This window comes from Geotrypetes seraphini, chromosome 3 (assembly GCF_902459505.1).
Source record: "Geotrypetes seraphini chromosome 3, aGeoSer1.1, whole genome shotgun sequence".
NCBI classification, from domain to species: Eukaryota; Metazoa; Chordata; class Amphibia; order Gymnophiona; family Dermophiidae; genus Geotrypetes; species Geotrypetes seraphini.
The window spans coordinates 373292899-373319612 of NC_047086.1; the positions used below are offsets into that span (position 1 = coordinate 373292899).

General features: G+C 45.3%; 1 protein-coding gene across 2 annotated transcripts in view; it reads right to left on the reverse strand.

The window, feature by feature from the left end:
* Nucleotides 1-26714, reverse strand: part of EML6 (EMAP like 6) — a 523485-nt gene that overhangs the window by 294032 nt on the left and 202739 nt on the right. For both annotated transcript variants that reach the window (XM_033938328.1, XM_033938329.1), the window contains exon 16: nucleotides 9679-9772. In XM_033938328.1, the coding sequence (XP_033794219.1) occupies nucleotides 9679-9772 (94 nt within the window). The remainder of the gene's footprint in view (nucleotides 1-9678; nucleotides 9773-26714) is intronic.

Below are 26714 nucleotides of genomic sequence, written 5' to 3' on the forward strand. Positions count from 1 at the left end.
TTCAACAGTATCCTTCAAGGATACTTTACACCGAACCATCTGCTTCTGGGTGACTGTCGGCTTTCCCCCCATCTTAGATTAAAAGCTACTCTATCTCCTTTTTAAACGTTAGTTCCAGCAGCCTGGCTCCATCTCAGTTAAGGTGGAATCCATCCTTTTGGAATAGGTTCCCCTTTTTCCCAGAAGGTAGCTCAGTTCCTAACAAATCTAAATCCCTCAACCCTGCACCATCATCTCAACCACGTATTGAGACTTTAGAGCTCTGCCTGCCTTTTGGGTTCTGCGCTTGGAACGAGGAGAATTTCTGAAAATGCTACCCTGGAGGATCTGAATTTCAGCTTTCTACCTAGGAGCCTAAATTTGGCTTCCAGAACCTCCCTCCCACATTTTCCTATGTCATTAGCACTATCTAATATCCTATCTAAGTGACACATGAGGTCCGCCACCTTTGCACCAGGCAGGCAAATGACCAAGTGAGCCTCATGCCCACCAGCCACCCAGTTATCTGCAAGAGGATATTGTATCTCCTGGTGGGCAGGTCCTGGCTACAGGATCATTTCCTGCATCATCAGGGTGTTCTCCTTTTAGGAGACCTCCCTCCTCCAAAACAGCACAGGGGCCGCCAGACTGGAGGTTGGACTTCTCTACAACGTGCCTGTAGGTCTCCTCTATGTATCTCTCTGTCTCCCTCAGGTCCTCCAAGTCTGTAACTTTAGCCTCAATGGAACGGATTAGTTCTTTGAGAGCCAGGAGCTCTTTGCAATGAGCACACACATATAATTTCTCATCAACTGGGAGATAATCATATATGTGACACTGGGTACAAAAGACTGGATACTTTCCTCTTGATGCTGGACAACTGTCTGCATCTTATTACTGAGCTGCTTAATTAAATCCTTTTAGGAATGTTAGATTGGTATGTTTCAGGTTTGTGGAGATTGTCCTTGTTAAAATCAACTGGGGACTTGTGGAGGGTAATTTAAGAGTAGTGTAAGAGTAATTTGAGCCTAGGGATGGGTGGGCAGAGGCAGACAGCAATTCACAAGTTGCTGTGAGAACTATCTTTAATGCTGAACCTCTACAACCTCTCTCTTAGAGCCAGGCTTACTGAGGGTTAGGCACTAGGCCAGCATTCCTCCCCTCAAGGATCACCTGTGGAGTCCTCAGAGTTCAGTGCTATCACAAATATTTCTTTTTTTTTTTTTTTTTCATCTTTATTCCTTTTTATTTCTTTCAACAAGTGTACAATATTATTACAAGTAATTCACATCACTCAATTGACATTCTTAAGCAATATTATTACACATGTTTTAATTTCCTCCACCCACCTCCCATCCCCTCCCCTATCAACAAAATATTTTATCCAAACATATACATATTTAGACTCTCCCTCCCCCCCATTTTTACAAATTATCCCCTAAGGAAAAAGAATAACCCTTAATCATTACAATATTCAATTAATGGCCTCCACACCTCCTTAAACCTTTTAAAATATCCCCTCTGTACGGCAAGAAATCTTTCCATCTTATATAAATGACAAACTGAGTTCCACCAAAAACTACAATTCAATCTAGAACAGTCTTTCCAATTAGTCGTTATTTGTTGAATTCCCACTCCAGTAAGAATCATCAATAATTTGTTGTTTGCTGCAGATATCTGACTTTTGGCCCTCATACACATTTCAAAAATCACTGTGTCGTAGGATAATGCTACATGATTTTCCATCAATATATTAACTTGATCCCATATTGATATCCAAAATGCCTGAATACATGGACAATAAAATAAAAGATGGTCTAAAGTTCCAATTTCAATTTTACAATGCCAGCATCTATTAGACTTAGAGCAATCTAATTTTTGTAATCTAGTAGGGGTCCAGAATGCTCTATGCAACAAAAAGAACCATGTTTGCCTAATAGATGCCGACATCGTACCTTTAATTCTCCAAGACCAAATACGTGGCCATTGAGATGCATTAATTTGATGCTTAATCTCAATGCTCCAAATATCTCTTAATCCATTTTTTGGTTTCTTATTCAAATAATTAGATATCATTTTATACCACTTTGCGGCCTGGTGTCCCAGAAAATCTGCCTGGAAACATAAGAATTCTAAGCTGTAATGATCATTTAAAGATTTCCATTCAGGGAACCCCACCTGAATAGCCTGCTTCAATTGCAACCACTTATAACTTTGTTTTTTATTCAGACCATATTTATGTTGCAATTGTGAAAAATCAAGCAGCTTACCATTATCAATTACTTCCGTTAAGGATCTTATACCTGCTTTAATCCAATCCTTCCAGACAATCTTAAACCCGCCTATTTGTATCTTGGAGTTTACCCAAATAGTCTGCTGTTTCGATTTTAAAATAGAATCACTAGTTAATTTATCTACAAATCGTAATGTTTTCCAAGTATCCATTAATACTTTATTGTCTTTACGTATTCTAGGCACTTTTATACCAAGCAGAAGATCAAGACTAAGTGGAAAAATAAGTGATCTCTCCACCCTTATCCAACTCTGGTAATTGTTCCAAAAGCTCTGGGAGGACCCAATACATACCTTGGCGCATGATATAGGCATGATGATACCTATAAAAATTGGGAAAATTTACCCCACCCTCCTCAATTGGTCTTTGCAAAGACACTAGAGCCACTCTTGCAATTTTACCCAGCCAAATAAATTTAACCAGAATACTATTTAATTTTTTATAAAAAGACCCCTGAAAAAACACTGGTATCATTCCCAATTGATAGCAAACTACAGGCAAAATCATCATTTTAACAGTTTGAACTCTTCCCCACCATGACAAATGTAAAGGATTCCATTGCTCACATAACTCTGTTACTTTTTGTAATAAAAATTTTTCGTTTATTCTCATTGTCTCTTCGAGTGTTTTATTCAACCAAATACCTAAGTATTTTATACCATCCTCTTTCCAAATAAAAGGGAAAGAATCAAGTATATCTTTTGTACAATGCACATTTAAAGGTAAAATTTCTGATTTATTCCAATTTATTTTGTATCCTGAGAATTTTCCAAATGTATCTATTATCTCCAGTAGACATGGAATTGTTGTTTCCGGATTCCTCAAATGAAGCAATATATCATCTGCATAAGCGGATACTTTATATTCCACTCCAGCACATGGAATACCCTCTATGTCCTTTGCCTGTTGAATAGCTAACAACAAGGGTTCAAGAACTATATCAAAGAGCAAAGGAGATAATGGACAACCCTGTCTAACTCCCCTCTGCAATTTAAAAGCATCTGAAAAATAGCACAGTTACTTACCGTAACAGGTGTTATCCAGGGACAGCAGGCAGATATTCTTGACTGATGGGTGACGGCACCGACGGAGCCCCGGTACGGACAATTTTAGAGTGATTGCACTCTAAGAACTTTAGAAAGTTCTAGCTCGGCCGCACCGCGCACGCGCGAGTGCCTTCCCGCCCGACAGAGGCGCGCGGTCCCTCAGTTAGTATAAGCCAGCTAAGAAGCCAACCCGGGGAGGTGGGTGGGACGCAAGAATATCTGCCTGCTGTCCCTGGATAACACCTGTTACGGTAAGTAACTGTGCTTTATCCCAGGACAAGCAGGCAGCATATTCTTGACTGATGGGTGACCTCCAAGCTAACAAAAAGAGGGATGGAGGGAAGGTTGGCCATTAGGAAAACAAATTTTGCAAAACAGATTGGCCGAAGTGTCCATCCCGTCTGGAGAAAGCATCCAGACAATAATGAGATGTAAAAGTGTGAACTGAGGACCAAGTAGCAGCCTTGCAGATTTCCTCAATAGGAGTGGAACGGAGGAAAGCTACAGAAGCTGCCATTGCTCTGACTCTATGGGCCGTGACAGAACCTTCCAGTGTCAGTCCGGTCTGAGCATAACAGAATGAAATGCACGCTGCCAGCCAATTAGACAACGTACGTTTAGAAACGGGACGTCCCAATTTATTTGGATCAAAGGACAGAAAAAGTTGGGGAACTGATCTGTGGGGTTTCGTACGCTCTAGATAGTAAGCCAGAGCCCTTTTACAATCCAAAGTATGTAAAGCTTGTTCTCCAGAATGAGAATGAGGTTTTGGAAAGAAAACAGGTAGAACAATGGATTGGTTGAGATGGAATTCAGAGACAACCTTAGGGAGAAACTTTGGATGTGTACGCAAAACCACCTTGTCATGGTGAAAAACCGTAAAAGGTGGATCTGCGACCAGTGCATGAAGCTCACTGACCCTCCTGGCAGAGGTAAGAGCAATAAGGAAAAGCACTTTCCAAGTGAGAAACTTGAAAGGAGAGGTAGCCAAAGGTTCAAATGGAGGCTTCATTAAGGCGGAAAGAACCACATTGAGATCCCAGATAACAGGAGGGGCTTTAAGAGGTGGTTTCACATTGAAAAGCCCTCGCATGAACCTGGATACCAGGGGATGAGCTGAGAGAAGTTTTCCATGGACTGGCTCATGAAAAGCTGCAATGGCACTGAGGTGGACTCTGATGGAAGAGGACTTAAGGCCAGAGTCAGACAAAGAAAGCAAATAATCCAACAATGTCTCCACTGCCAGAGAAGTTGGATCAAGATGATGAAGAAGACACCAGGAGGAAAATCTCGTCCACTTCTGATGGTAACATTGCAGAGTGGTTGGTTTCCTGGAGGCATTCAGAATGGAACGAACAGGCTGAGATAAAAGAGTATCATGAGATGTCAGCCCGAGAGATACCAAGCTGTCAGGTGCAGAGACTGGAGGTTGGGATGTAGAAGGGTTTCCTGCTGTTGCGTAAGCAGAGAAGGAAACAGAGGAAGAAGAAAAGGTTCCCTGGAACTGAGTTGAAGTAGAAGGGAGAACCAATGTTGCCTGGGCCACCTCGGAGCAATCAGAATCATTGTGGCTCGTTCCCTCTTGAGCTTGAATAAGGTTCTCAACATTAGAGGCAGAGGAGGGAAGGCGTACAGGAACAGATTCGACCAGTCGAGGAGAAAAGCATCCGCTGCCAGACGGTGAGGAGAGTAAAGTCTGGAGCAGAATAGAGGCAGCTGGTGATTGTGAGGAGCTGCAAAGAGGTCTATCTGAGGAGTGCCCCATTGAGTGAAGATAGACTGCAGAGTTACAGGATCGAGTGTCCACTCGTGAGGCTGGAGAATTCTGCTGAGTTTGTCCGCTAAAGAATTCTGTGCTCCCTGAATGTAGATAGCTTTCAGGAAGAGATGGTGATCTATGGCCCAATTCCAGATCTTTTGGGCTTCTTGGCATAAAAGGCGAGAGCCTGTCCCACCCTGTTTGTTGATGTAGTACATCGCAACCTGATTGTCTGTGCACAACAGAAGGACATGAGGAAAGAGAAGATGTTGGAAGGCCTTGAGGGCATAAAACATCGCTCTGAGTTCCAGGAAATTGATTTGATGCTTCTTTTCCTGGGCTGTCCAAAGACCTTGAGTCTGGAACTCGTTCAAGTGAGCTCCCCATGCATAAAGAGAGGCGTCGGTGGTGATGACCAGTTGATGAGGGGGCTGATGGAATAGAAGACCTCTGGATAGATTTGAGGATACCAACCACCATTGAAGAGACTGACGAAGAGATGATGTCACAGATATGTGTCGTGAGCAAGGATCCTTCGCTTGGGACCACTGAGTAGCAAGGGTCCATTGAGGAGTGCGCAGGTGAAGACGTGCGAGGGGCGTGACATGAACTGTAGATGCCATGTGCCCCAGGAGTACCATCATTTGCCTGGCTGAGATGGAAGGTAGCGAAAGCACCTGCTGACATAGAGACTGAAGGGTCTGAAGACGATTGGATGGTAGGAAAGCTCTCATGAGGAGTGTGTCCAGGATCGCTCCAATGAATTGAAGTCTCTGAGTGGGGGTGAGATGAGATTTGGGTAGATTGATCTCGAACCCCAGAATTCGTAGAAACAAGATGGTTTGGTTGGTGGCCAGTAGAACTGCTTGAGCGGATGTGGCCTTGATTAACCAGTCGTCCAGGTAAGGGAAGACCTGGAGGTGGTGAGAGCGTAGAAATGCCGCTACCACAATGAGACACTTGGTGAAGACCCTTGGAGAGGAGGCAAGGCCGAAGGGCAGCACCTTGTATTGGTAATGACAATGATTGATCATGAAACGGAGATACTGTCTTGAGGTTACATGGATCGGTATGTGAGTGTATGCCTCTTTGAGATCGAGGGAGCATAGCCAGTCGTTTTGATTGAGAAGAGGATAAAGGATGGCTAAAGAAAGCATCTTGAATTTTTCTTTTACCAGGTATTTGTTGAGATCGCGGAGATCCAAAATTGGTCTGAGATCTCCTGTTTTTTTGGGGACTAGAAAATAACGGGAGTAGAATCCCTGCCCTTTTTGATCTTGAGGAACTTCTTCTATAGCGTTTAGAAGAAGGAGGGATTGAACTTCCTGAATGAGGAGGGCAGATTGAGGACTGTTCAAAGCAGACTCTTTTGGCAGGTTTTGGGATGGAAGAGTCTGAAAGTTGAGAGAGTAGCCGTGGCGGATGATGTTGAGGACCCATTGGTCCGAAGTGATAACTTCCCATCGGCTGAGGAACAGAGAAAGTCGACCTCCTATAGGTTGAGGCAGGAGAGCAGGAATAGGAATACTGGCTATACTGTGGAGAATGAAGTCAAAAGGGCTGTGACTTCTGCTGAGGAGGTGGTTTCACAGGTTGCTGCTGTGGCTGCTGTCTGGGAGGCTGACGTTGTTGCTGCCTCTGACGCCTTGGTTGCTGAGCAGTGGTAGGTAATGGCCGAGCTGTGAAGCGGCGTTGATAGGCCGACTGCTGCCTATATGGTTTTGGCGGAGGAGGCTTCTTTTTATTTTTAAGCAGGGTATCCCAGCGTGTCTCATGAGCAGAGAGCTTTTGTGTGGTTGAGTCCATGGATTCCCCAAAGAGCTCATCCCCTAGGCAAGGGGCGTTGGCTAACCGATCCTGATGATTAACATCAAGGTCGGATACCCGAAGCCAGGCCAGGCGACGCATAGCTACCGACATTGCTGTCGCTCTGGATGTAAGTTCAAAGGTGTCATATATGGATCTAACCATGAACTTACGTAATTGAAAAAGAGACGACAAGCAGGTATGAAAGGAGTGATGTTTTCGTGAAGGAAGGTACTTTTCGAAGGAAGCCATGGTGGTAAGGAGATGCTTCAAATAAAAAGAAAAATGAAAAGCATAATTGCTAGCTCTATTTGCTAACATAGCATTTTGGTAGAGCCTCTTACCAAATTTATCCATGGCTCTACCTTCTCTGCCAGGAGGTACCGATGCATATACACTGGCTCCTGAAGATTTTTTAAGGGTGGATTCGACAGTTAAGGATTTGTGTGGAAGTTGAGGTTTGTCGAACCCAGGAATGGGAATTACCTTATATAGAGAATCCAGTTTACGTGGGGCCCCTGGGACAGTTAAAGGAGTCTCTAAATTCTTATAGAAAGTCTCCCTCAAGATGTCATGAAGAGGGAGTTTCGAAAATTCCTTTGGAGGCTGGTCAAAATCAAGGGCATCCAAAAAAGCTTTGGACTTTTTGGATTCAGCCTCCAAAGGAATTGATAAGGAGTCACACATCTCTTTCAAAAAGCAGGAGAAAGAGGAAGTGACTTGTTTGGAGGATGGGTCAGGGACAGTTGAATCCTCCTCCTCTGAGGAACATTCGCCTTCAGAAAGAAAGGGTTCCTCTGAGTCTCCCCACAGATCAGGATCCCTGACATGGGGAGTATGGTCCTGAGACTCAGGTGTCGATGATTGTAAGTGTCGGGTTTTGTGTAACGACTTACCCGACCTCATCGATATCGAGTCAGGAGATGTTATCGGTCGCACCGGTGCCGAAGTCTGCACCGATTGATGGTGAGCTCTCGGCTCCGGTGCAAGAACTGGCATCGATACCGATGAGGCTAGTTGAAGCGGTACCGAAATAGTGGAAGCAGGTAACACAGGCTGTTCCACAATCGGTACCGGTAGCTCGGTGCGGACCGGCACCGGAAGGTTCGGAGCCAGGATAGCAGGAAGGAGCTGTTTCAATTGGTCCTTAAGCTGCACCTGAAGGATGGCCGTGATGCGGTCATCAAGGGATGGCACCGGTACCGCCTTTTTCTTCTGCGGTACCTGCGGTGCCGTTCGACGCCCCGGAGATGAGGAGCCCGATGTCGAGGGACTCACCTCTATAGGGGCGGAACGCTTCCGCTGGCGTCTCACAGTCGGCAGGATTGGACTCACTGCACTCGAGACCGGAGGACGCTCCAGCGGGGAAGGCTTCTTAGCCGGCTTACCTGACTGGTGAGACGCCGGTGCGGAATCACGCAGCGTCGAAGAAGAGGGTGCCGACTGAATCGGTGCCGAAGCTGGAGTCGATGGAACGGGGTCGGACATCTCGGCACCGAACAATAATCGCTGCTGGATTTGGCGATTTTTTAATGTCCGTTTTTTTAGAGTGGCACAGCGGGTGCAAGTAGAGGCCTGATGCTCAGGACCCAAACACTGTAAACACCAGTTGTGTGGGTCCGTGAGAGATATAGGCCGAGCACACCGCTGGCACTTTTTAAAACCCGGTTGAGGGGGCATGAAAGGAAAAACGGCTTCAGCCAAATCGAAGGCCGAGGCTTCGATGGTGGCAGAAGGCCCCGCCGGGGAAAGATTAAATTAAAGAAAAAATGAAGGATTTTTTTTTTTTTTTTTTAACAAAATAGAAAAAAGAAAATAAATAAGATTAAATAATCAAAAGTTTACGCGAGCGGGAAGGCAAAGAGAAAAAAGTTTCAACAGCCGTTGAAAACGCGTCTTCTTAGCTCCGCGGAAACTAAGAAACTAAGAAACTGAGGGACCGCGCGCCTCTGTCGGGCGGGAAGGCACTCGCGCGTGTGCGGTGCGGCCGAGCTAGAACTTTCTAAAGTTCTTAGAGTGCAATCACTCTAAAATTGTCCGTACCGGGGCTCCGTCGGTGCCGTCACCCATCAGTCAAGAATATGCTGCCTGCTTGTCCTGGGATAATATTATTTATGTATAAACGAGCAGTTGGGGAGCTATACAGTGCTTGAATCATTTGTATAAATCCAGATCCAATACCAAACCATTCCATAGCTTGATACATGAAATTCCATTCTACACGATCAAAAGCCTTCTCAGCATCTAGTGATACTGAAAAAGCCGGATCATTAATTTGTCTTGTTAATTTCTCATGAATTTGAAGACAAGACTTTGAGTAACCTGATAGATCTAATGATTTGGAAGCACTAAAGCCCCAAGTCTATAAACGGTGCCTAAAACATAGGTGCCAAGGAACATGGCACATAGTGCTTGTCAAACTTAAATTAAGCACTGTTTATAGAATTGTGCCTAGTGGCCCCCTAATGTGAGGCACGTCCTAGCGATTTCTTGGCCTAAATACTGCCACCTAAATCCACTTTAAGCGCCTACATGCAAAACATGCCCATGATCTGCTCCTAACCATGCCTACTTTCTGGAAAGCACCTTAGACTAAGTGCCTACCTGAAAGTGGTAGGCGCCGATCTAGGCACCTAACTTTAGGCGTCTTATATAGAGTCAACACCCAATAGCCTCAGGATCATCCTCTCCCTCTGATAAGTCAAATGAAATAAAGAATATTATACAATAATACATTGTGCTTTTAAATAGCATATATTTTTATCATATACCAAATCTACCTATATCATTCTTACCTTGCTGTTGCCATCTTTTCTCCCTTTTTCCATTCCCAAAATACAATGGTATGATTATCATCTAAACCAACAGACACCAAACATTTGCCATCAGCTGTTTAAAAAACACATAAAGAAGTGAGTTTACAAGACTCAGACTGGGACATTCATTTTTCAGCAGCATCTTTGAAAATATTATACAAGAATGCAGAACTGAGGAATCACTTTTTAGATTACTTCACTACCAGGTGGTTACTCTGATGTGTTGCCAAGTTCAGTGGGAAAGATATTGTAGAGCAGGGGTGCCCACACTTTTTGGGCTTGCGAGCTACTTTTAAAATGACCAAGTCAAAAAGATCTACCAACAATAAAATTTAAAAAAAAAACACAAAGCACACAGAGAAAATGTTAATTATCATTTGTATTCATGGTTTTTTTCAGAGGACTTTAAAATATGCAATGTCACCTCAGTAACAACTATACAAAAATAGACAAATATACCCCCTCCCTTTTTACTAAACTGCGATTGCGTTTTTTAGCACAGGGAGCTGTGCTGAATGCCCTGCGCTGCTCTTAATGCTCATAGGCTCCCTGCACTAAAAAACGCTGTTGCGGTTTAGTAAAAGGGGGCCATAGTGCAAAATATAGACAGCAGTTATAAATTATAAAAACGGTCACATTTTGATCACTAAATTGAAAATAAAATCATTCTTCCTATCTTTGTTGTCTGGTGATTTCATGAGTCTCTGGCTACACTTTCTTCTTCTGACTGTGCATCCAATATTTCTTCCCTTCTTTCAGCCTGCTGTATGCTTCCAGACGTTATTCCCTCTGCAAACTTTTTCTTCCTCTCTCCCTGCCCCCTCCCCTTTCTTTATGTCTCCCTGCCCCCTTTCCATTCTTTTTTTTAAGGTTGGATGCAGGGCCTAGCATTTTTCTCTTTATCTCCCTCTCTATGTCCATTTCACCTCCCATTGTGAGTCCAACAGCAGCTCTCCCTACATATCTCCCTCCTTCCCTGATCTGTGGCCCTATGAACTTGCTATTTTTGTCATAGAACATAAGAAGCGCCATCTCCGGAACAGACCCTAGGTCCATCAAGTCCGGCGATCCGCACACGCGGAGGCACCACCAAGTGTACCATGGCATAGTTTAGGTCCCCATATCGCTCTAAGCTTCTCGTAAAGAGAAGTGCATCTAGCCTACCCCTACCCATGTCACTTCATGCCACTCATTAGGAGATGTACATCTAACTTACCCTTAAATCCTAGAATGGTGGATTCCGCAATTACCTCTTCTGGGTTGTGTGAAGCAGAACTTCCTGATATTTGTCTTGAACTTGTCCCCCCTTAGCTTCAGCCCATGTCCTCTTGTCCGTGCCACATTGGACATTGTAAATAACGTTTTTTCCTGCTCTATTTTGTCGATTCCTTTCAGTATTTTGAATGTCTCGATCATATCCCCTCGTAGTCTCCTTTTCTCAAGGGAGAACAACCCCAGTCTCTTAAGTCTTTCCTCGTAATCCAGGTTCTCCATACCTTTCACCAGCTTTGTTGCAGGGTTCCTCCAGGCCAGCCCTAGGGGCCTGTCATAACTTCCTGTCAGGGCCAGCAGTGCAGCCACACAGGACACAAGTAAGGCCAGGGCTTCAAAACTGTGTCTTGCCCATTGCCTTCTCTGCTTGGCTGGGGTGCAGTGGATGGGGTGGGGTGGGGCTCATGTCATATCGGCCACGTTTCCAGCTTGGGACGATCTTGCTTCATGTTACTTTGTAGGATGAAAGGTCCAAGGCCAGCTGGAGGTAGCATAGACAAAGCGTTTGTTGGATCATGGAGGGGGTGAGGCTGGGCTATAGGGAGCGGGGATCGGATGTCAGGGAAAAGGAGCTGGCTCCAAGAGAGTGAAAATGGCAAAGACACATAAAGCTGCTGGACTGGGAGGAAGAGGCAATGCGGGATGAAATGCATTTCCGTCTCGGTCTCTTCACTGCTTTTTAGGGGGGGAGTTTGACTGTGGCTTTCGGCAGGGTCTCGCTGCAGCCAGGCAAACGGCACTGAAAGCTGCAAAACAACGAGAAGGGCGGAGGCTGCGACTTCGCTGCCATCCACCAGGGATTTGAGCATCACTAACAGCCGGAGGGAGGGAGCAAGAAGTGCATCAATCGGAGGCCGCACCTGCTGCCCCGATGCTCAACTCCGTGTATGTGTCCTCGAGCCGGGGCTGGAAGTCCTCGGGCAAAAACCCCCACAAGCCCAGCCTGAAGGAGGAGTTGGCCTGGGGCAACGGCGCGGACAGGGTGGTGCCATATTTCTTCTCCCCGATGTCATTTCTGAAGTCGGAGAGGAAGTTCCGAGCCAGCCAGACAGCGATTGGCTGGCCCGGAACTTCCTCTCCGACCTAAGAATTGATGTCGGGTGGGGGAAGTTGGTTGGCTCGGTGCTTCTGAGTTGGGAAGGAGGCAGAAGGTGAAGGCAACGCGATCGACTCGCGTTGCCTTTGCGATCTACCGGTCGATCGCGATCGACCTTTTGGGCACCCCTGTTGTAGAGAGTATAGATGTCATAATCCCAATGTAGATATGCAAAAAAAATAAATAAATCTTCCATTGCTTTTACCTGTACTCCTATACATTTAGAAAAAAGATATCAAGAAATCAAAAATATAAAAAAGCTAATAGATTAATAAAGATGATGAAAGACTAATCATTGTAAATGGTCTTAAATACGGCTATCTTTGGTGTTCATCAACCCATACAAATACAGTCTTATCAGGAACTGGTAGGGGACTTTATCACACCTAGAAGTGAAAAAAAGTGATTGTCTCCATCATGATTCAAAACAGGGAGACAAACTTAGACTAAAAATTAAATAGGTAATGTTCCTAGAAAAATATAACAGCAAAATATAATTATTTTATAAATTTGTCAGTTTTCAAATTTGAAGGTACTGATTCAGATTGACCCTGATTAGGGCTACATTATTTGGGATGACAAAGAAGGACAGATGACCCCCCCACACACACAATCTCCACCCACAGCCCCATCCACCTATTTCCTTGCTCTCCCCCTTCCCATCCTCTGTACCCTTTTAGTGCTTTTCTCTCTCTCCTTCCCTCCCTCCAACCAATCACAGGTGCTTCTTTCTATCTCCTGCCAACCCCTCTCTCCTGTAGGTGCTTCTTTCTTTCTCTCTCCTTCCAACCTCCAACTCCCTCCTCCCACCCCGCAGGTGCCAACTCTCTTTTTCTCTCCTTCCAACCTCCTCTCCCACTGTTTCTGTCTCTCACTTCCCATCCAGCACTACCCTACTCCATGCTCTTTTTTCCAATACTCTCTCCTTTCCATAATGCTCTCCAGCTATCCCTCCCTCCCTCCATGCTGTTTCTCCAGCCCTCCCTTCCATCTCTCCTGTTTCTCCAGCCCTCCCTTTCCTCTCTCCTCAAAACTCCAATCCCGCATCTCCTCATGATGTCTCTAGCTCCTGACTCCCCCACCTACCTCCTTACCAGCCACTGTAATTCAAACTTTAGGCAGCCAGTACAGCACCAAAGTGAGTCACCTCTCTGCAGTGACTTCCTGTTCCTGCAGAGATGCAGAGGAGGTAGGTGGGGGAGTTGGGAGAGCAGGCTAAACCCAAACAGACTTCCTTTTCTTAATTTGTATTGATTTTTCAAACTACAAATGCGCAATAAATGATTCACATATTTTCACATTACATAATAAGCGCAACAAAACTTACAAATACTACTGCATAATGAAATTTCCCCCACTCTCCCAGCTAATAAACAAATATAATAAAACCTTCATGAAATTATTCATAAAATCCTTAATCAATTCCAATTCTATTCCCTTCCCTTACCCCCCCCCAGGATGTGTATGTTTACTTGACTATAAAATTAAATTAATTATTCCTCTTTATAGTATTTGGCCAATGGCTCCCAAACATCCATAAAATTCTTAAAATGTCCCTGTTGTATGGCCATGCAACATTCCATTTTATAAGTATAACACAGGGATTCCCATCAGAATGTGTAGTTCAACTTATCCCAGTTTTTCCAGTTTCTTAAAATAAGCTGCATGGCAACCCCTGTCATTACAAAAAGTAGCTTGTTATTTCTCACAGATAATTGACTTTTAGTTCTCATAAGTGTACCAAATAAAATAGTATTATAAGATAAATCCACTGGATTCTCTAATAAATTATTTACTTGGTCCCAAATATACCTCCCAAACTGCAGTATCAAGGGACAATAGTAAAGTAAATGATCTAAAGTCCCAGCTTCAAGATGACAAATGCCAGCATCTATTAGACTTTGACAGACTTCCCATTTTTAAAAAAAACCTTCCGGGCTGTAACAACCCCAGCCCTAGAGCTAGGCTTGTCCCAGGTAGGAACCCCCAAACTACTAGACTGCAGCTAAAAAGAGCAGATCAGTGCAGTAGTTCTGTTAGCCCCAAAGTTGCTGAGCATAAAAAATCTGACCTAGCGCAGGAATGTCATAGGAACAGCCTCAAGGAACCTGAGATAGCCGGTAGGAAGGAACAGCCCAGAAGTCAGCCTAATGCTGGAATTGCTCAGCTGCTGAAACTAATTAGGGCTCAGGAGAAAGCCCAGCAATCCAGGAAGCTTAAATTAGTAGCTCCTGAGTCAAGGGAGGAGGAGGTCTTCAGAGCCAGTTCTCCTCCCTCTCACCTGGAGAATGAGATTGAGATGGAAGAACTAGAAACCTTCCCTGGAGCAAGCCAATTATCCAGCCTTCATTCTACAGAAGATATGGACACTTCTATGGAACCTGCTGAGGAACTTATGGACGAGAGTTAAGTGTTTTTTTCTCTCTTGCCTGTTTGGAATTGCTGCTGACAATTGGTGAGCAGTGCTGGGCTTGTTGCTGAAGCTCAGCGTTTTTGTTTTTGAAACTTTTTGGAACAGTTGTGTTTCTCTCTTTTTGCTACTGCTCACATAGGACTTGAAAACTAACTGGGGGTAGTGTGGGGTGAGTCCCCGAAGATCTTTGGGTTGGGATTGTGGGGCCAGTTTGGCAAATGTTAATTGTATGGACTCAGCTGTACCCCTCCCCCCTCGGCTTAGTAAGCTGAGATGGAAAGAAAGCCTGTTGTTTCAAAGGCGAGTGCAGTACTTTGGACTGTGATAGAGGAACTTTTGAATAAGTTACACTTAAAGACTATGCAAGCTGGCTTTTCCGGATTGCTATAGTTCTGTTATGGACTGTGAATTTATTCCTGGAAGCCAGACCGGGATACTTACCTATGGAAAGGCAGAGGCCTGTGAGTTTTGTTAAGGCCTCTTATTTTTTATTTTGTATGCAAGCCTGTTTTGAGAAACAGTACCTACACTGACAGCACTGCCAATTCCAGAGTGCTGCCTGATTAAAGCTTGCTCTCATACAGAACTTATGGTTTGATATTCTTTTGTTCTTGAGGAATGTTTTATTACCCTACTATTAATGCCAGCAGGACCCTTCTACCTTAAGAAGGCACGCTCGGGACTATTATTTTGCACACTGCCCGGTAGCCATTCTGACAACCTAGTACCGGGGGTGTGACAGGGCAAACCTGGTAGGTTTTCCTGGATGTAAAGTAACCCTAACCCTGATTGTCTTCTTGGAAGATAATTTTTTTCCAAAATACCCCCATTAACAAATTAATTGCCTTGAAAAATGAGTAACACAGAAATCTAAGCTGCATGAAATAAAGCATGGGTCAGATGAACCATTTTTTAATGAACTCATCTGACCTTCTGTAAGACATAGAAATAACTTTTCTCCTTGGACAAGCAGGGTCACAATGGCTAAGCATGTGGGTGATATCACCACCTGACAGAAGGTAAGCTAGTCCCATTGTCCCAAAGCTCAGAAACATCTAGAAAAGGTACAAATTCCTACCTAGCATCTCTCCTCAGAGCACCATGGTTTCTTTTCAACTGCCATAATGGTCTGCCAGTTTTGAGCCTAATTGTAAAAACTTCAATTAAAAAAAAAATCAAGCTTGACTTGACAGCACTTCTCTTTGGTATGGAGAAGAAACCAGGGTTTAAGTGCTGGAAGACTGTATAAACAGCCTTGCACCCATCCACCTCAATATTCAGCCAGTGGCAGTCAAAATTTGTTTAAATGCTGATCACTGCCAGCTAAATTATGCCCCAATATACCTGGAAATTCAGCGGGGTCTTTGTGGACAAAAGTGCAACTCCCTCACTCCTGCCCCCTCATGACAGTCTTTCAAAATGGCTGCTGTGACCTCTCATGGCAGCTTGTGGTAAAACATGAAGTATCGCAAGCTGCCATGAGAGGTCACAGCAGCCATTTTGCAAAGTTGCCACAAGGGGACAGAAGCAAGAGGGGTTGTACTCCTGTTCTGCCTCCTTCAAAACAATGTGGTGATGAGGCTTTGCTCTGCCTTCAGTGCCAAAGTTTCCACCTCCTTCAAATTATCAAGGAGACTTTCCCTAAAAGCATTTCTCCTTCTATAGCAGAAGAAGCATTCATTCAAAATTGGAGATCTACGAATACTCCTCTTTCAAGATCCACCCTGATAGTTTCAGGTAAGTAGTGAGTGTTAGAGGATGTTCCTGGCTGAGAGGCAGGAAGTATGGAAACTAAATTTGTTTTGGCCAGTGAGGCAAAGTTAGTATTAGACATGCTAAATCCCTAAGTGTTTTGAATATTAGCAGATTGGAAGATAGGCATAAAAAAGGCCATGCTTCCATGATATGCAAAAGCATCCCCTGAGAGGCAATTGTGCTGAGACAGTGAGAACAGAAGACTAGATGTTTCTTTTTCTCTTCTGTTGTGAAGAAATCTATTTGAGGATAACACTAAATACTGAAATAAATGTTGAATTACTTGATTGTCTAAGAGCTCAAGTACTCAGCTAGTCTGTTCTGCTCCCTTAGTAAATATGAAGAAAGGAGAAAACTGTCCAGATCCACTGTCAGATTCTAAATTGTCATGACTCCTGGCAGGGGTGCCATTAGCTGATCCCCCCTTTCCCCACTTCTTTATATAGAAGCAACTTGTTTTAAGGTAGGGGGGGGATGTGAGAGAAAGGGATAAATAACTGACTGGGATAGAGGAAGAGGACAAGAAATAAAGGGCCTAGGGACAGAGAAGAGGGAGAGAGATGTGCTGGACAATAGGGATGGTGAGAGAAAGCACAGTTACTTACCGTAACAGGTGTTATCCAGGGACAGCAGGCAGATATTCTTAACGCATGGGTGACGTCACCGACGGAGCCCCGGTACGGACACTTTTAACTAGAAAGTTCTAGTTGGCCGCACCGCGCTTGCGCGAGTGCCTTCCCGCCCGACGGAGGAGTGCGTGGTCCCCAGTTAAGATAAGCCAGCTAAGAAGCCAACCCGGGGAGGTGGGTGGGACGTAAGAATATCTGCCTGCTGTCCCTGGATAACACCTGTTACGGTAAGTAACTGTGCTTTATCCCAGGACAAGCAGGCAGCATATTCTTAACGAATGGGTGACCTCTAAGCTAACAGAGAGGGAGGAGGGATGGTTGGCCATTAGGAAAATAAATTATGTAACACAGATTGGCCGAAGTGTCCATCTCGTCTGGAGAAGGCATCCAGACAGTAGTGAGTAGTGAACGTGTGGACTGAGGACCAAGTGGCAGCCTTGCAGATTTCCTCGATGGGCGTGGAACAGAGGAAAGCCACAGAAGCAGCCATAGCTCTGACCCTGTGAGCCGTGACAGCACCTTCCAGTGAGAGACCGGCCCGAGCATAACAGAACGCAATGCAGGCAGCAAGCCAGTTGGAAAGCATCCGTTTAGAGACAGGGCGACCTAGATGGTTAGGGTCGAAGGATAAAAAGAGCTGAGGGGACGAGCGGTGAGCCCTGGTACGGTCAAGGTAGTATGCAAGGGCACGCTTACAGTCCAGCGTGTGTAACGCCTGTTCCCCAGGATGAGAATGTGGCTTAGGGAAAAAGACAGGCAACACAATGGATTGGTTGAGGTGGAAGTCCGAGACCACCTTGGGAAGGAATTTAGGATGGGTACGCAGAACCACCTTGTCATGGTGAAAAACAGTGAAAGGTGGGTCGGCAACCAGTGCATGCAGCTCACTAACCCTCCTGGCAGAGGTTATGGCAATGAGGAAAAGCACCTTCCATGTCAGAAATTTGAGTGAAGTAGTGGCAAGAGGCTCAAACGGAGGTTTCATGAGGGCTGATAAAACCACATTCAGGTCCCAGACGACTAGAGGAGGCTTCAGAGGTGGTTTGACATTGAAGAGGCCTCTCATGAACCGGGAAACCAGGGGATGAGCCGTAAGCGGTTTTCCGAGGATAGGCTCATGAAACGCAGTGATGGCACTGAGGTGGACTCTGATTGAGGTGGACTTGAGGCCAGCATCGGATAGAGAGAGCAAATAGTCCAGTACAGTTTCCACCGCCAATAAGGTGGGATCGTGGTGATGCAGCAGACACCAAGAGGAGAACCTGGTCCACTTCTGATGGTAACATTGGAGGGTGGCCGGTTTCCTGGAGGCATCCAAAATGCGACGGACAGGCTGAGACAGATTCTCTGGAGAGGTCAGCCCGAGAGAAATCAAGCTGTCAGGTGGAACAAGGACAGATTGGGATGTAGTAGAGACTGATGCTGCTGTGTAAGTAGAGTAGGAAACACAGGAAGAGGAATGGGCTCCCTGGAGCTGAGCTGGAGCAGGAGGGAGAACCAGTGTTGGCGAGGCCACCGAGGAGCGATGAGAATCACGGTGGCTCTGTCCCTGCGGAGTTTGAATAGCGTCCGCAACATCAGAGGCAGTGGAGGAAAGGCATAGAGGAACCGATCCGTCCAGTCGAGCAGGAATGCATCCGGGGCCAGACGATGAGGAGAGAAGAGTCTGGAACAGAACTGGGGCAGCTGATGGTTGTGAGGAGCTGCAAAGAGGTCCACCTGAGGAGTGCCCCAGCGAGCAAAGATGGAGCGGAGTGTGGGAGGATCCAGAGGTTGAAGGATGCGGCTGAGATTGTCGGCCAGGGAGTTCTGTTCGCCCTGTATATAGACAGCCTTGAGGAAGAGACTGTGGGCCATGGCCCAGGTCCAGATGCGGATGGCCTCCTGACAGAGGAGGGGAGATCCGGTGCCGCCTTGCTTGTTTATGTAATACATGGCGACTTGGTTGTCTGTGCACAGGAGAAGAACCTGAGGGTAGAGAAGGTGCTGGAAGGCCTTGAGAGCATAGAACATGGCCCTGAGTTCCAGGAAGTTGATGTGATGCTGACGTTCCTGATGGGTCCAGAGTCCCTGGGTGCGAAGATCCCCCAGGTGAGCTCCCCTGCATAGGGGGAGGCATCTGTGATTATTGTCATGGAGTGAGGGGGTAGATGAAAGAGTAGACCCCTGGAAAGATTTGAGGAGTTCAAAAACCAGTGAAGAGATTGCTGAAGAGACGATGTCACAGAGATGGGATGAGAAAGAGGATCCGTGGTCTGTGACCATTTGTTGGCCAGCGTCCACTGAGGTGTCCTGAGGTGGAGTCGCGCCAGAGGAAGCACATGGACCGTCGAGGCCATGTGGCCCAGGAGGACCATCATTTGCAGAGCTGGAATGGAGCGACGAAGGAGCACCTGACGGCAGAGGTGGAGCAGGGTCCGTTGGCGGTCTGAGGGGAGAAACGCCCTCATCAGAGTGGTGTCGAGGACGGCTCCAATAAACTGAAGTCGCTGTGTGGGAAGCAGATGCGACTTGGGGTAGTTGATCTCGAACCCCAGGAGGTGGAGGAAGGAGATGGTGTGCTGAGTGGCTTGTAGCACAAGAGGAGACGTAGGTGCTTTCACTAACCAATCGTCCAAGTAGGGGAACACCTGGAGGTTGTGGGACCTGAGAAAGGCCGCCACCACAATGAGGCACTTGGTGAACACCCTGGGCGATGATGTGAGGCCAAAGGGTAGCACTTTGTACTGATAGTGACGGTGCTGTACCTGAAATCGAAGGTAGCGATGTGAAGTCAGATGGATTGGAATGTGAGTGTAGGCCTCTTTGAGGTCTAGGGAACATAGCCAGTCGTGTTGAGAGAGAAGAGGGTAAAGCGTGGCAAGGGAGAACATTCTGAACTTTTCCTTGACCAGACACTTGTTGAGGTCCCGGAGATCGAGGATGGGACGGAGGTCTCCTGTCTTCTTGGGAACCAGGAAGTTGCGGGAGTAGAATCCCTGACCCCTTTGGGCTGGGGGTACCTCTTCGATGGCATTGAGAAGAAGGAGGGATTGGACCTCCCTCAGGAGGAGAAGGGATTGGAAGGAGTGAGAAACAGACTCTATGGGAGGATTGTCTTGTGGAAGAGTCTGGAAGTTTAGAGAGTAGCCGTGGCGAATGATGTTGAGGACCCACAGGTCTGATGTGATGACCTCCCAACGGCTGAGGAAGAGTTGAAGGTGTCCTCCGATCGGTTGAGGAAGAGGCAATGATGGTGGGAGACTGGCTATGCCCTGGAGAAAGGAGTCAAAAGGGCTGAGATGGCTTTGACGGAGGGAGAGGCTTGGCAGGTTGGTGAGACTGTGAGCGAGCCTGAGTTTGATGCTGTTGCCGAGGTCGGCGAGGCTGTTGTTGAGGCGGATTGAGAGGTCTGGCCGAGAACCTGCGTTGGTAGGAAGACTGCTGTCTGTAGGGGCGAGCAGGTGGAGTCTTCTTCTTAGGTTTTATCAGAGTATCCCACCTGGTCTCGTGCGCCGAGAGTTTCTGGGTGGTTGAGTCCAGGGACTCCCCGAAGAGTTCATCACCAAGACAAGGTGCGTTAGCCAGGCGGTCTTGGTGATTAATGTCGAGGTCAGAAACTCTCAGCCAGGCCAGGCGCCTCATGGCCACAGCCATGGCAGATGCTCGAGAGGTTAACTCAAAAGAGTCATAAATGGAGCGCACCATGAATTTCCGGAGTTGGAGTAGACTGGAAATTTGTTGTTGAAAAACAGGAACCTTACGTTCAGGGATGTATTTTTGTAAGGAGGAGAGTTGTTGCACCAGATGCTTCATGTAGAAGGAAAAGTGGAAGGTGTAATTATTAGCCCTGTTGGCAAGCATTGAATTTTGATAAAGGCGCTTGCCAAATTTATCCATCGTTCTGCCCTCTCTGCCAGGAGGGGTGGAGGCATAAACACTGGAGCCCTGGGATTTCTTTAAGGTGGACTCCACTAGAAGGGATTCATGGGGTAGTTGAGGTTTGTCGAACCCCGGGTTAGGAATGACCCTGTACAAACTATCCAGTTTTCGAGGGGCTCCCGGTACCGTGAGAGGGTTTTCCCAATTTTTGTAAAACGTTTCCCGTAAGATGTCGTGGACGGGTAACTTTAAAAATTCTTTGGGGGGTTGTTCGAAGTCTAAGGCGTCGAGAAAAGCCTGGGACTTCTTAGAGTCGGATTCCAATGGGATAGAAAGAGCCGCCGACATCTCCCTCAGAAATTTAGTGAATGAGGACTGTTCAGGTTTGGAACCGGTATCGACCATTGAGGGTTCCTCGTCCGTTGATGAAGCCTCATCATCGGTACCGGGTGGGGATTCTTCCCATAAGTCCGGGTCCCTGACGTCGGTGTGAGCAGGACGGGACGGTGGTGTGGATGGCTCAGCGTGGCGAGTCTTAGAGAGAGATTTGCCAGAGCGCATCGAGACCGGGGGAGGAAGACCGGTGCCAGTCCCGGTCTCGGGGGGACCGGCATCGGTCTTGATGTCGGGGAGGGTCAGCATCAGAGCGTGGTTGCACGGGAGGATTGAGTGGTTCAGCCGCGAGCACCGGCATGGACGTGTTCAACGGTACCGATGGGGTCGACACCGCTGGTATGGTGCGAGGCTCGGGTCGGTCCGATACCGGAAGGAGTGGGGCCAACATTACTGGCAACAGGTGTTGGAGTTGCTGCTGTAGTTGCTCCTGCAATTGGCTTTGGAGTATGGCCGCAATGCGGTCGTCCAGGGGAGGCACCGGTACCGCTTTTTTCTTTTTCGGTACCATAGGTGCCGCTCCATGCCCCGGCGATGAGGAGGCCGATGACGAGGCACTCACCGAAATCGGGGCGGAGCGTTTGCGGGGCCAGCGTGATGTCGGGAGGACCGGCGTCACCGCTGTGGCAGGAGGGCGCTCAAGGGAAGTGGAAGGCTTCTTAGCCGGCTTACCTGGTGCTAGCGACCCCGAGGAAGGATCAGGCGGCGTCAAAGTAGTCGGTGCCGACTTTTGCGGTGTCGTCAACGGCGCAGCCGATTCCATGGCAGATCCGATACCGAAAAGGATATTCTGTTGGATCTGTCTATTTTTTAATGTACGTTTTTTAAGAGTAGCACAGCGGGTGCAGGTGTCAGCCCGATGCTCTGGACCCAGGCACTGTAGGCACCAATTGTGCGGGTCAGTGAGAGAGATCGGGCGTGCACACCGCTGGCACTTCTTAAAGCCCGGCTGAGGGGGCATGAAGGGAAACACGGCCTCCGCAAAATCAAAACCGGAGGCCTGTATGGTGGCAACAGGCCCCGCCGGGGCCGGCCTGAAAAATAAAGAAAAAAGAAGAAGCAAAGTTTTTTTTTTTTTTATTTTAACTGAAAAGAAACCCGAAGGGAAAAAAGAAGAAAATTTCGCGAGCGGGAAGGCAAAAATCAGATTTTTCAACAGCCGTTGAAAACACATGCGTCTTCTTCGCTCCTCGGAAACGAAGAAACTGGGGACCACGCACTCCTCCGTCGGGCGGGAAGGCACTCGCGCATGCGCAGTGCGGCCAACTAGAACTTTCTAGTTAAAAGTGTCCTTACCGGGGCTCCGTCGGTGACGTCACCCATGCGTTAAGAATATGCTGCCTGCTTGTCCTGGGATAATATGGAGTTTATAATAAAGAATTGGAGCTTCAAGGTTTGTATTGAAATTTTGTTCATTTCTGTAGAAATCCAGACTTGCAGAGACAAATATATTGAATAATGTAGTCAATTATAATGATGGTTTTACTGGAATTGGCTGGAGGGGAGAAGATTTCTTTATGCATAGAAGGTCAACGTGTTTTATGTTGCTAATTTTAAAGTGTGGAAATAGTAACATAGTAAATGAAGGCAGATAAAGACCCCATTGGTCCATCCAGTCTGCCCAACCGTACACACTCTATAATAAATTAATGATTTAATTTCAATTGTCCTTTTTCTTAGATATTTCTGGGCCAGAGCTCTGCCCAGTGCTTAGGTTCTATCTACTGGCGTCTCCATCACTCCAGCTCATCTAAATCATCCTAGTCATCGAAGTGCTCCCCAGCCCATCCTCATTTGAATGGCCATATACGGGACACAGACCATGCAAGTCTGCCCAGTACTGGTCTTAGCTCTTCAATAAATACCCATTATTTTCTGATTAGAGATCTTCTGTGTTCATCCCATGCTTTTTTTTTTTTTTTTAACCCCTCTATTACCATTTTCCTCTCCACGACCTCCCTCGATAACCCATTCCAGGCATCAACCACCCTTTCTTTAAAGCATTTTCTAACATTACTCTTGAGTCTACTACCCCTCAACCTCAAATTATGCCCTCTGGTTTTACCATTTTCCTTTCTCTGGAAAAGATTTTTGTTCTATGTTAATACCTTTCAAGTATATGAATGTCTGAATCATATCTCTCCTGTCCCTCCTTTCCTCTAGAGTATACATATTCAGGTATACATATTAAGTTTCTCCTCATACGTCTTTTGGTGTAAACCTCCTATCATCCTCATCGCCTTTCACAGGACCGTTTCAAGTCTTCTTATATCTTTTACCAGATATGGTCTCCAAACCTGAACACAATACTCCAAGTGGGGACCACTAACAACCTGTACAGGGGTATCAACACTGTCTTTTATCTATCTGGTACACTTCTTTCTATACAGCCCAGCATCCTTCTGGCAACAGCCACCGTCTTGTGATACTGTTTCTTTGCCTTTAGATCTTCAGATACTATCACCCCAAGAAACTCTCTCCCCATCTGAACATATCAGTCTCTCACCTCCCAGCACATACGATTCCTTCTGATTTCTAATCTCCAAATGCATTACTCTGCACTTCTTTGCATTGAATTTCAGTTACCAGATATTAGACCATTGCTTTAACTTTTACAGATCCTTTTCATGTTTTCCACTCCCTCCTTGGTGTCTACTCTGTTACAAATCTTGGTATCATCTGCAAAAAGGCAAACCTTTTCTTCTAACCCTTCGGCAATGATACTCATAAACATATTAAACAAGATCAGCCCTAGCACAGATCCTTGAGGGACTCCACTACTCAACTTCCTTCTTCTGAGTGAATTCCATTAACCACCACCCTCTGGTGTCTGTCCATCAACTAGTTTCTAAATCAATTCACCACTTTGGGTCCTAACTTCAGCCCATCAAGTTTGTTCAAGAGCCTCCTATGAGGTACCATGTCAAAGGCTTTGCTGAGATCTAAGTAAATTACATATAGCATTTGACCTTGATCCAATTCTCTGGCCACCCAATCAAAAAATTCAAACAGATTTGTTTGACATGATTTACCTTTAGTAAATCTCACTAGAATCCTTAGGATAGGCTATCATACAAGGCTATAACTACTATCATACATAATATAGAGACGAACCAGGAATCTCAAGCGCTCACAATCAGAAGCCAACAAATATTGTCAAGGCTGGTGACTTATTTAGTGAGCTATCATCGGTCCAGTTATGTTCTCTATAATTGTAAATTTATTAATTTAATTTGTTTTAAATATTTTTTCTGTATTTTTTCTTTTTTTCTTTTTCTTTCTTTAAAACAACTGATAAAGTAGTCTACTAATTTAAATATCCGTTACCCTCTCAAATACTATTCAGGGTTACTTAGCTTTCATTTCTTTAGCTGAAAGTGTTCTAATTCAGTTTTTCTCCTCGATACTTTATTTCAACGAAGCATGATGACATCAGAGCAATTTGAATCAAAGATGTTAGATGTACATGAAACCATTAACTCATACCGTGATACCATTAGGAAACAGAAACAGAAGAAAGCTAACCATGATATGAATGATTACATCAATAATAGAGTATACAAATGGATGTATACGACTCAGCAGAAAACTGATGACAAAGCTTCAGATAATAGTGCAGCAACAACATCAAGTTCATCAAGGAGTAGTGGCTCCGAGGACAGTTATTCTGAACAACAAAAAAACTTCCAAAGAGGCAGAGGAAGGGGAAGACCCAGAGGCAGGAGTAGGGGTCGCAGGAACACCCGCAACCACTATTGATGAAGTGTCAACAGCAAAACTCTGCCTCATCGCTAATCAATATCTCTGACCGCATTTTGACCCAAGAAGAAAAGAATGTACTTTCTAAAGGATTATCGTTTGTCCCTACTGTTTCTTTTGACTATTTCCAATTTCAAGTTGACCTGGAGAGATTTGTGAGGTCTTTATCTTTAAAAAAATTTTTTGGGGGAAAAGAATCGCAGTTCGATAGATCAGTGGTTGTGAAGAAGTCGACCTGGAGTCCTCCTGGTCCTCTTGATCCACTATTGTATACCTTTAAACAACTGGTTCTTCAGGATGTAGGAAAACTGCGATATAAAAAAACTGAAACTTACAATCTAACTAAGAGTGAACATAATGCTTTATGTAGCCTTCAACAAGATCAGTCAATCATCATTAGCAGAGCCGACAAAGGCGGTGCAACTGTTATTTGGAACATGACAGACTACAAGAAAGAACTAACCCAACATCTGGCTGATAAAGATACGTATAAAGTATTGGATGTTGATCCTACAAGTCAGTTGAAAGCCCAAATTTTGGCCTTAACCCAAGAAGGCTTCGACGAGGGTTATGTAACTAAACGAGAGTTTCAATTTCTGAATAAGGAATTTAGCACCATCCCTTGGATGTATTTAACTCCTAAAATTCATAAAAGACTGCATAACCCCCCTGGGAGGCCAATCATATCCTCGATTAATTCCATTCTTGAGCCCCTCTCTAAGTATGTGGACTACTTTTTGAAACCAATAGTAAGCCAAAGCAGCTCTTACATCAAAGACACCAGTCAATTTCTACTATGGCTAAAAACAATTAATCTATCAAATACTCCTACTATTTTGGTTACACTGGACATTGTGGCGTTATATACTTCCCTCCCCCAGGTCAAATGTTTAGCTGTTGCACAAAATGCATTGGATGCTCGTGATAGTCCCCACCAAAGCCCTACCAAATTTATCATGGCCTTATTAGAACTAGCCTTAATGAATAACTTTTTTACTGATGGTCAGAATCTATATCTACAAATAAAAGGGGTAGCAATGGGTGTCACATGTGCGCCCTCGGTAGCATGTCTCTATATGAAAGACTATGAAGAAACATATTTAGGAATTCATCAATGGTATCAATATATTGTAGGTTGGAAAAGATACATTGATGATGTCTTCATGATTTGGCAAGGGTCTGAAGATCAATTGAAAACATTTTTTAAATGGCTTAACACCAAGGATAGTAATATCCAGTTTACTATGAATCACTCCACTTTGGGGATAAATTTTTTAGATACTTGGGTTTATATTGTTGATAATCATCTTGAATCAAAGCTCTATATGAAACCTATCGATACTACCAGTTTACTACAGTATGATAGTTGCCATCCTACCTCTCTTAAAAATAGTTTACCTTTAGTTCAACTTTTACGGTTTAGGCGCATTTGTACACATACAGCTGATTTTAAAGCGTCAGCCAATAAGTTAATAAAAATTTAAGGAATAGAGGTTATCCTGAAAAAGTGCTGAAAAGATCATACTGTAGGGCAAAATATAATCACCCTGAGTGGCTTTTACAACCATCTACTGATAGTAGTGAAAGTTATACCCAAAGTGGGGATGATACAAATGAGCTTAGTAACAGTGAGGAGTTTCAAACATTCATACTCAGACATAATGCAGAGTCTGATCATATAGCCAGTATAGTTCATAACCATTGGAGGGTAGTCCAAAGTAGTCCTTGCTTTGAAGGCTCCAAATTACGTTTGACCTACTCTAGAGCACGTAATCTTAGAGAACATTTAAGATTAAGACCTGACCCAGTATCAGTAGAAGGTAATGGTAAAGGGTTC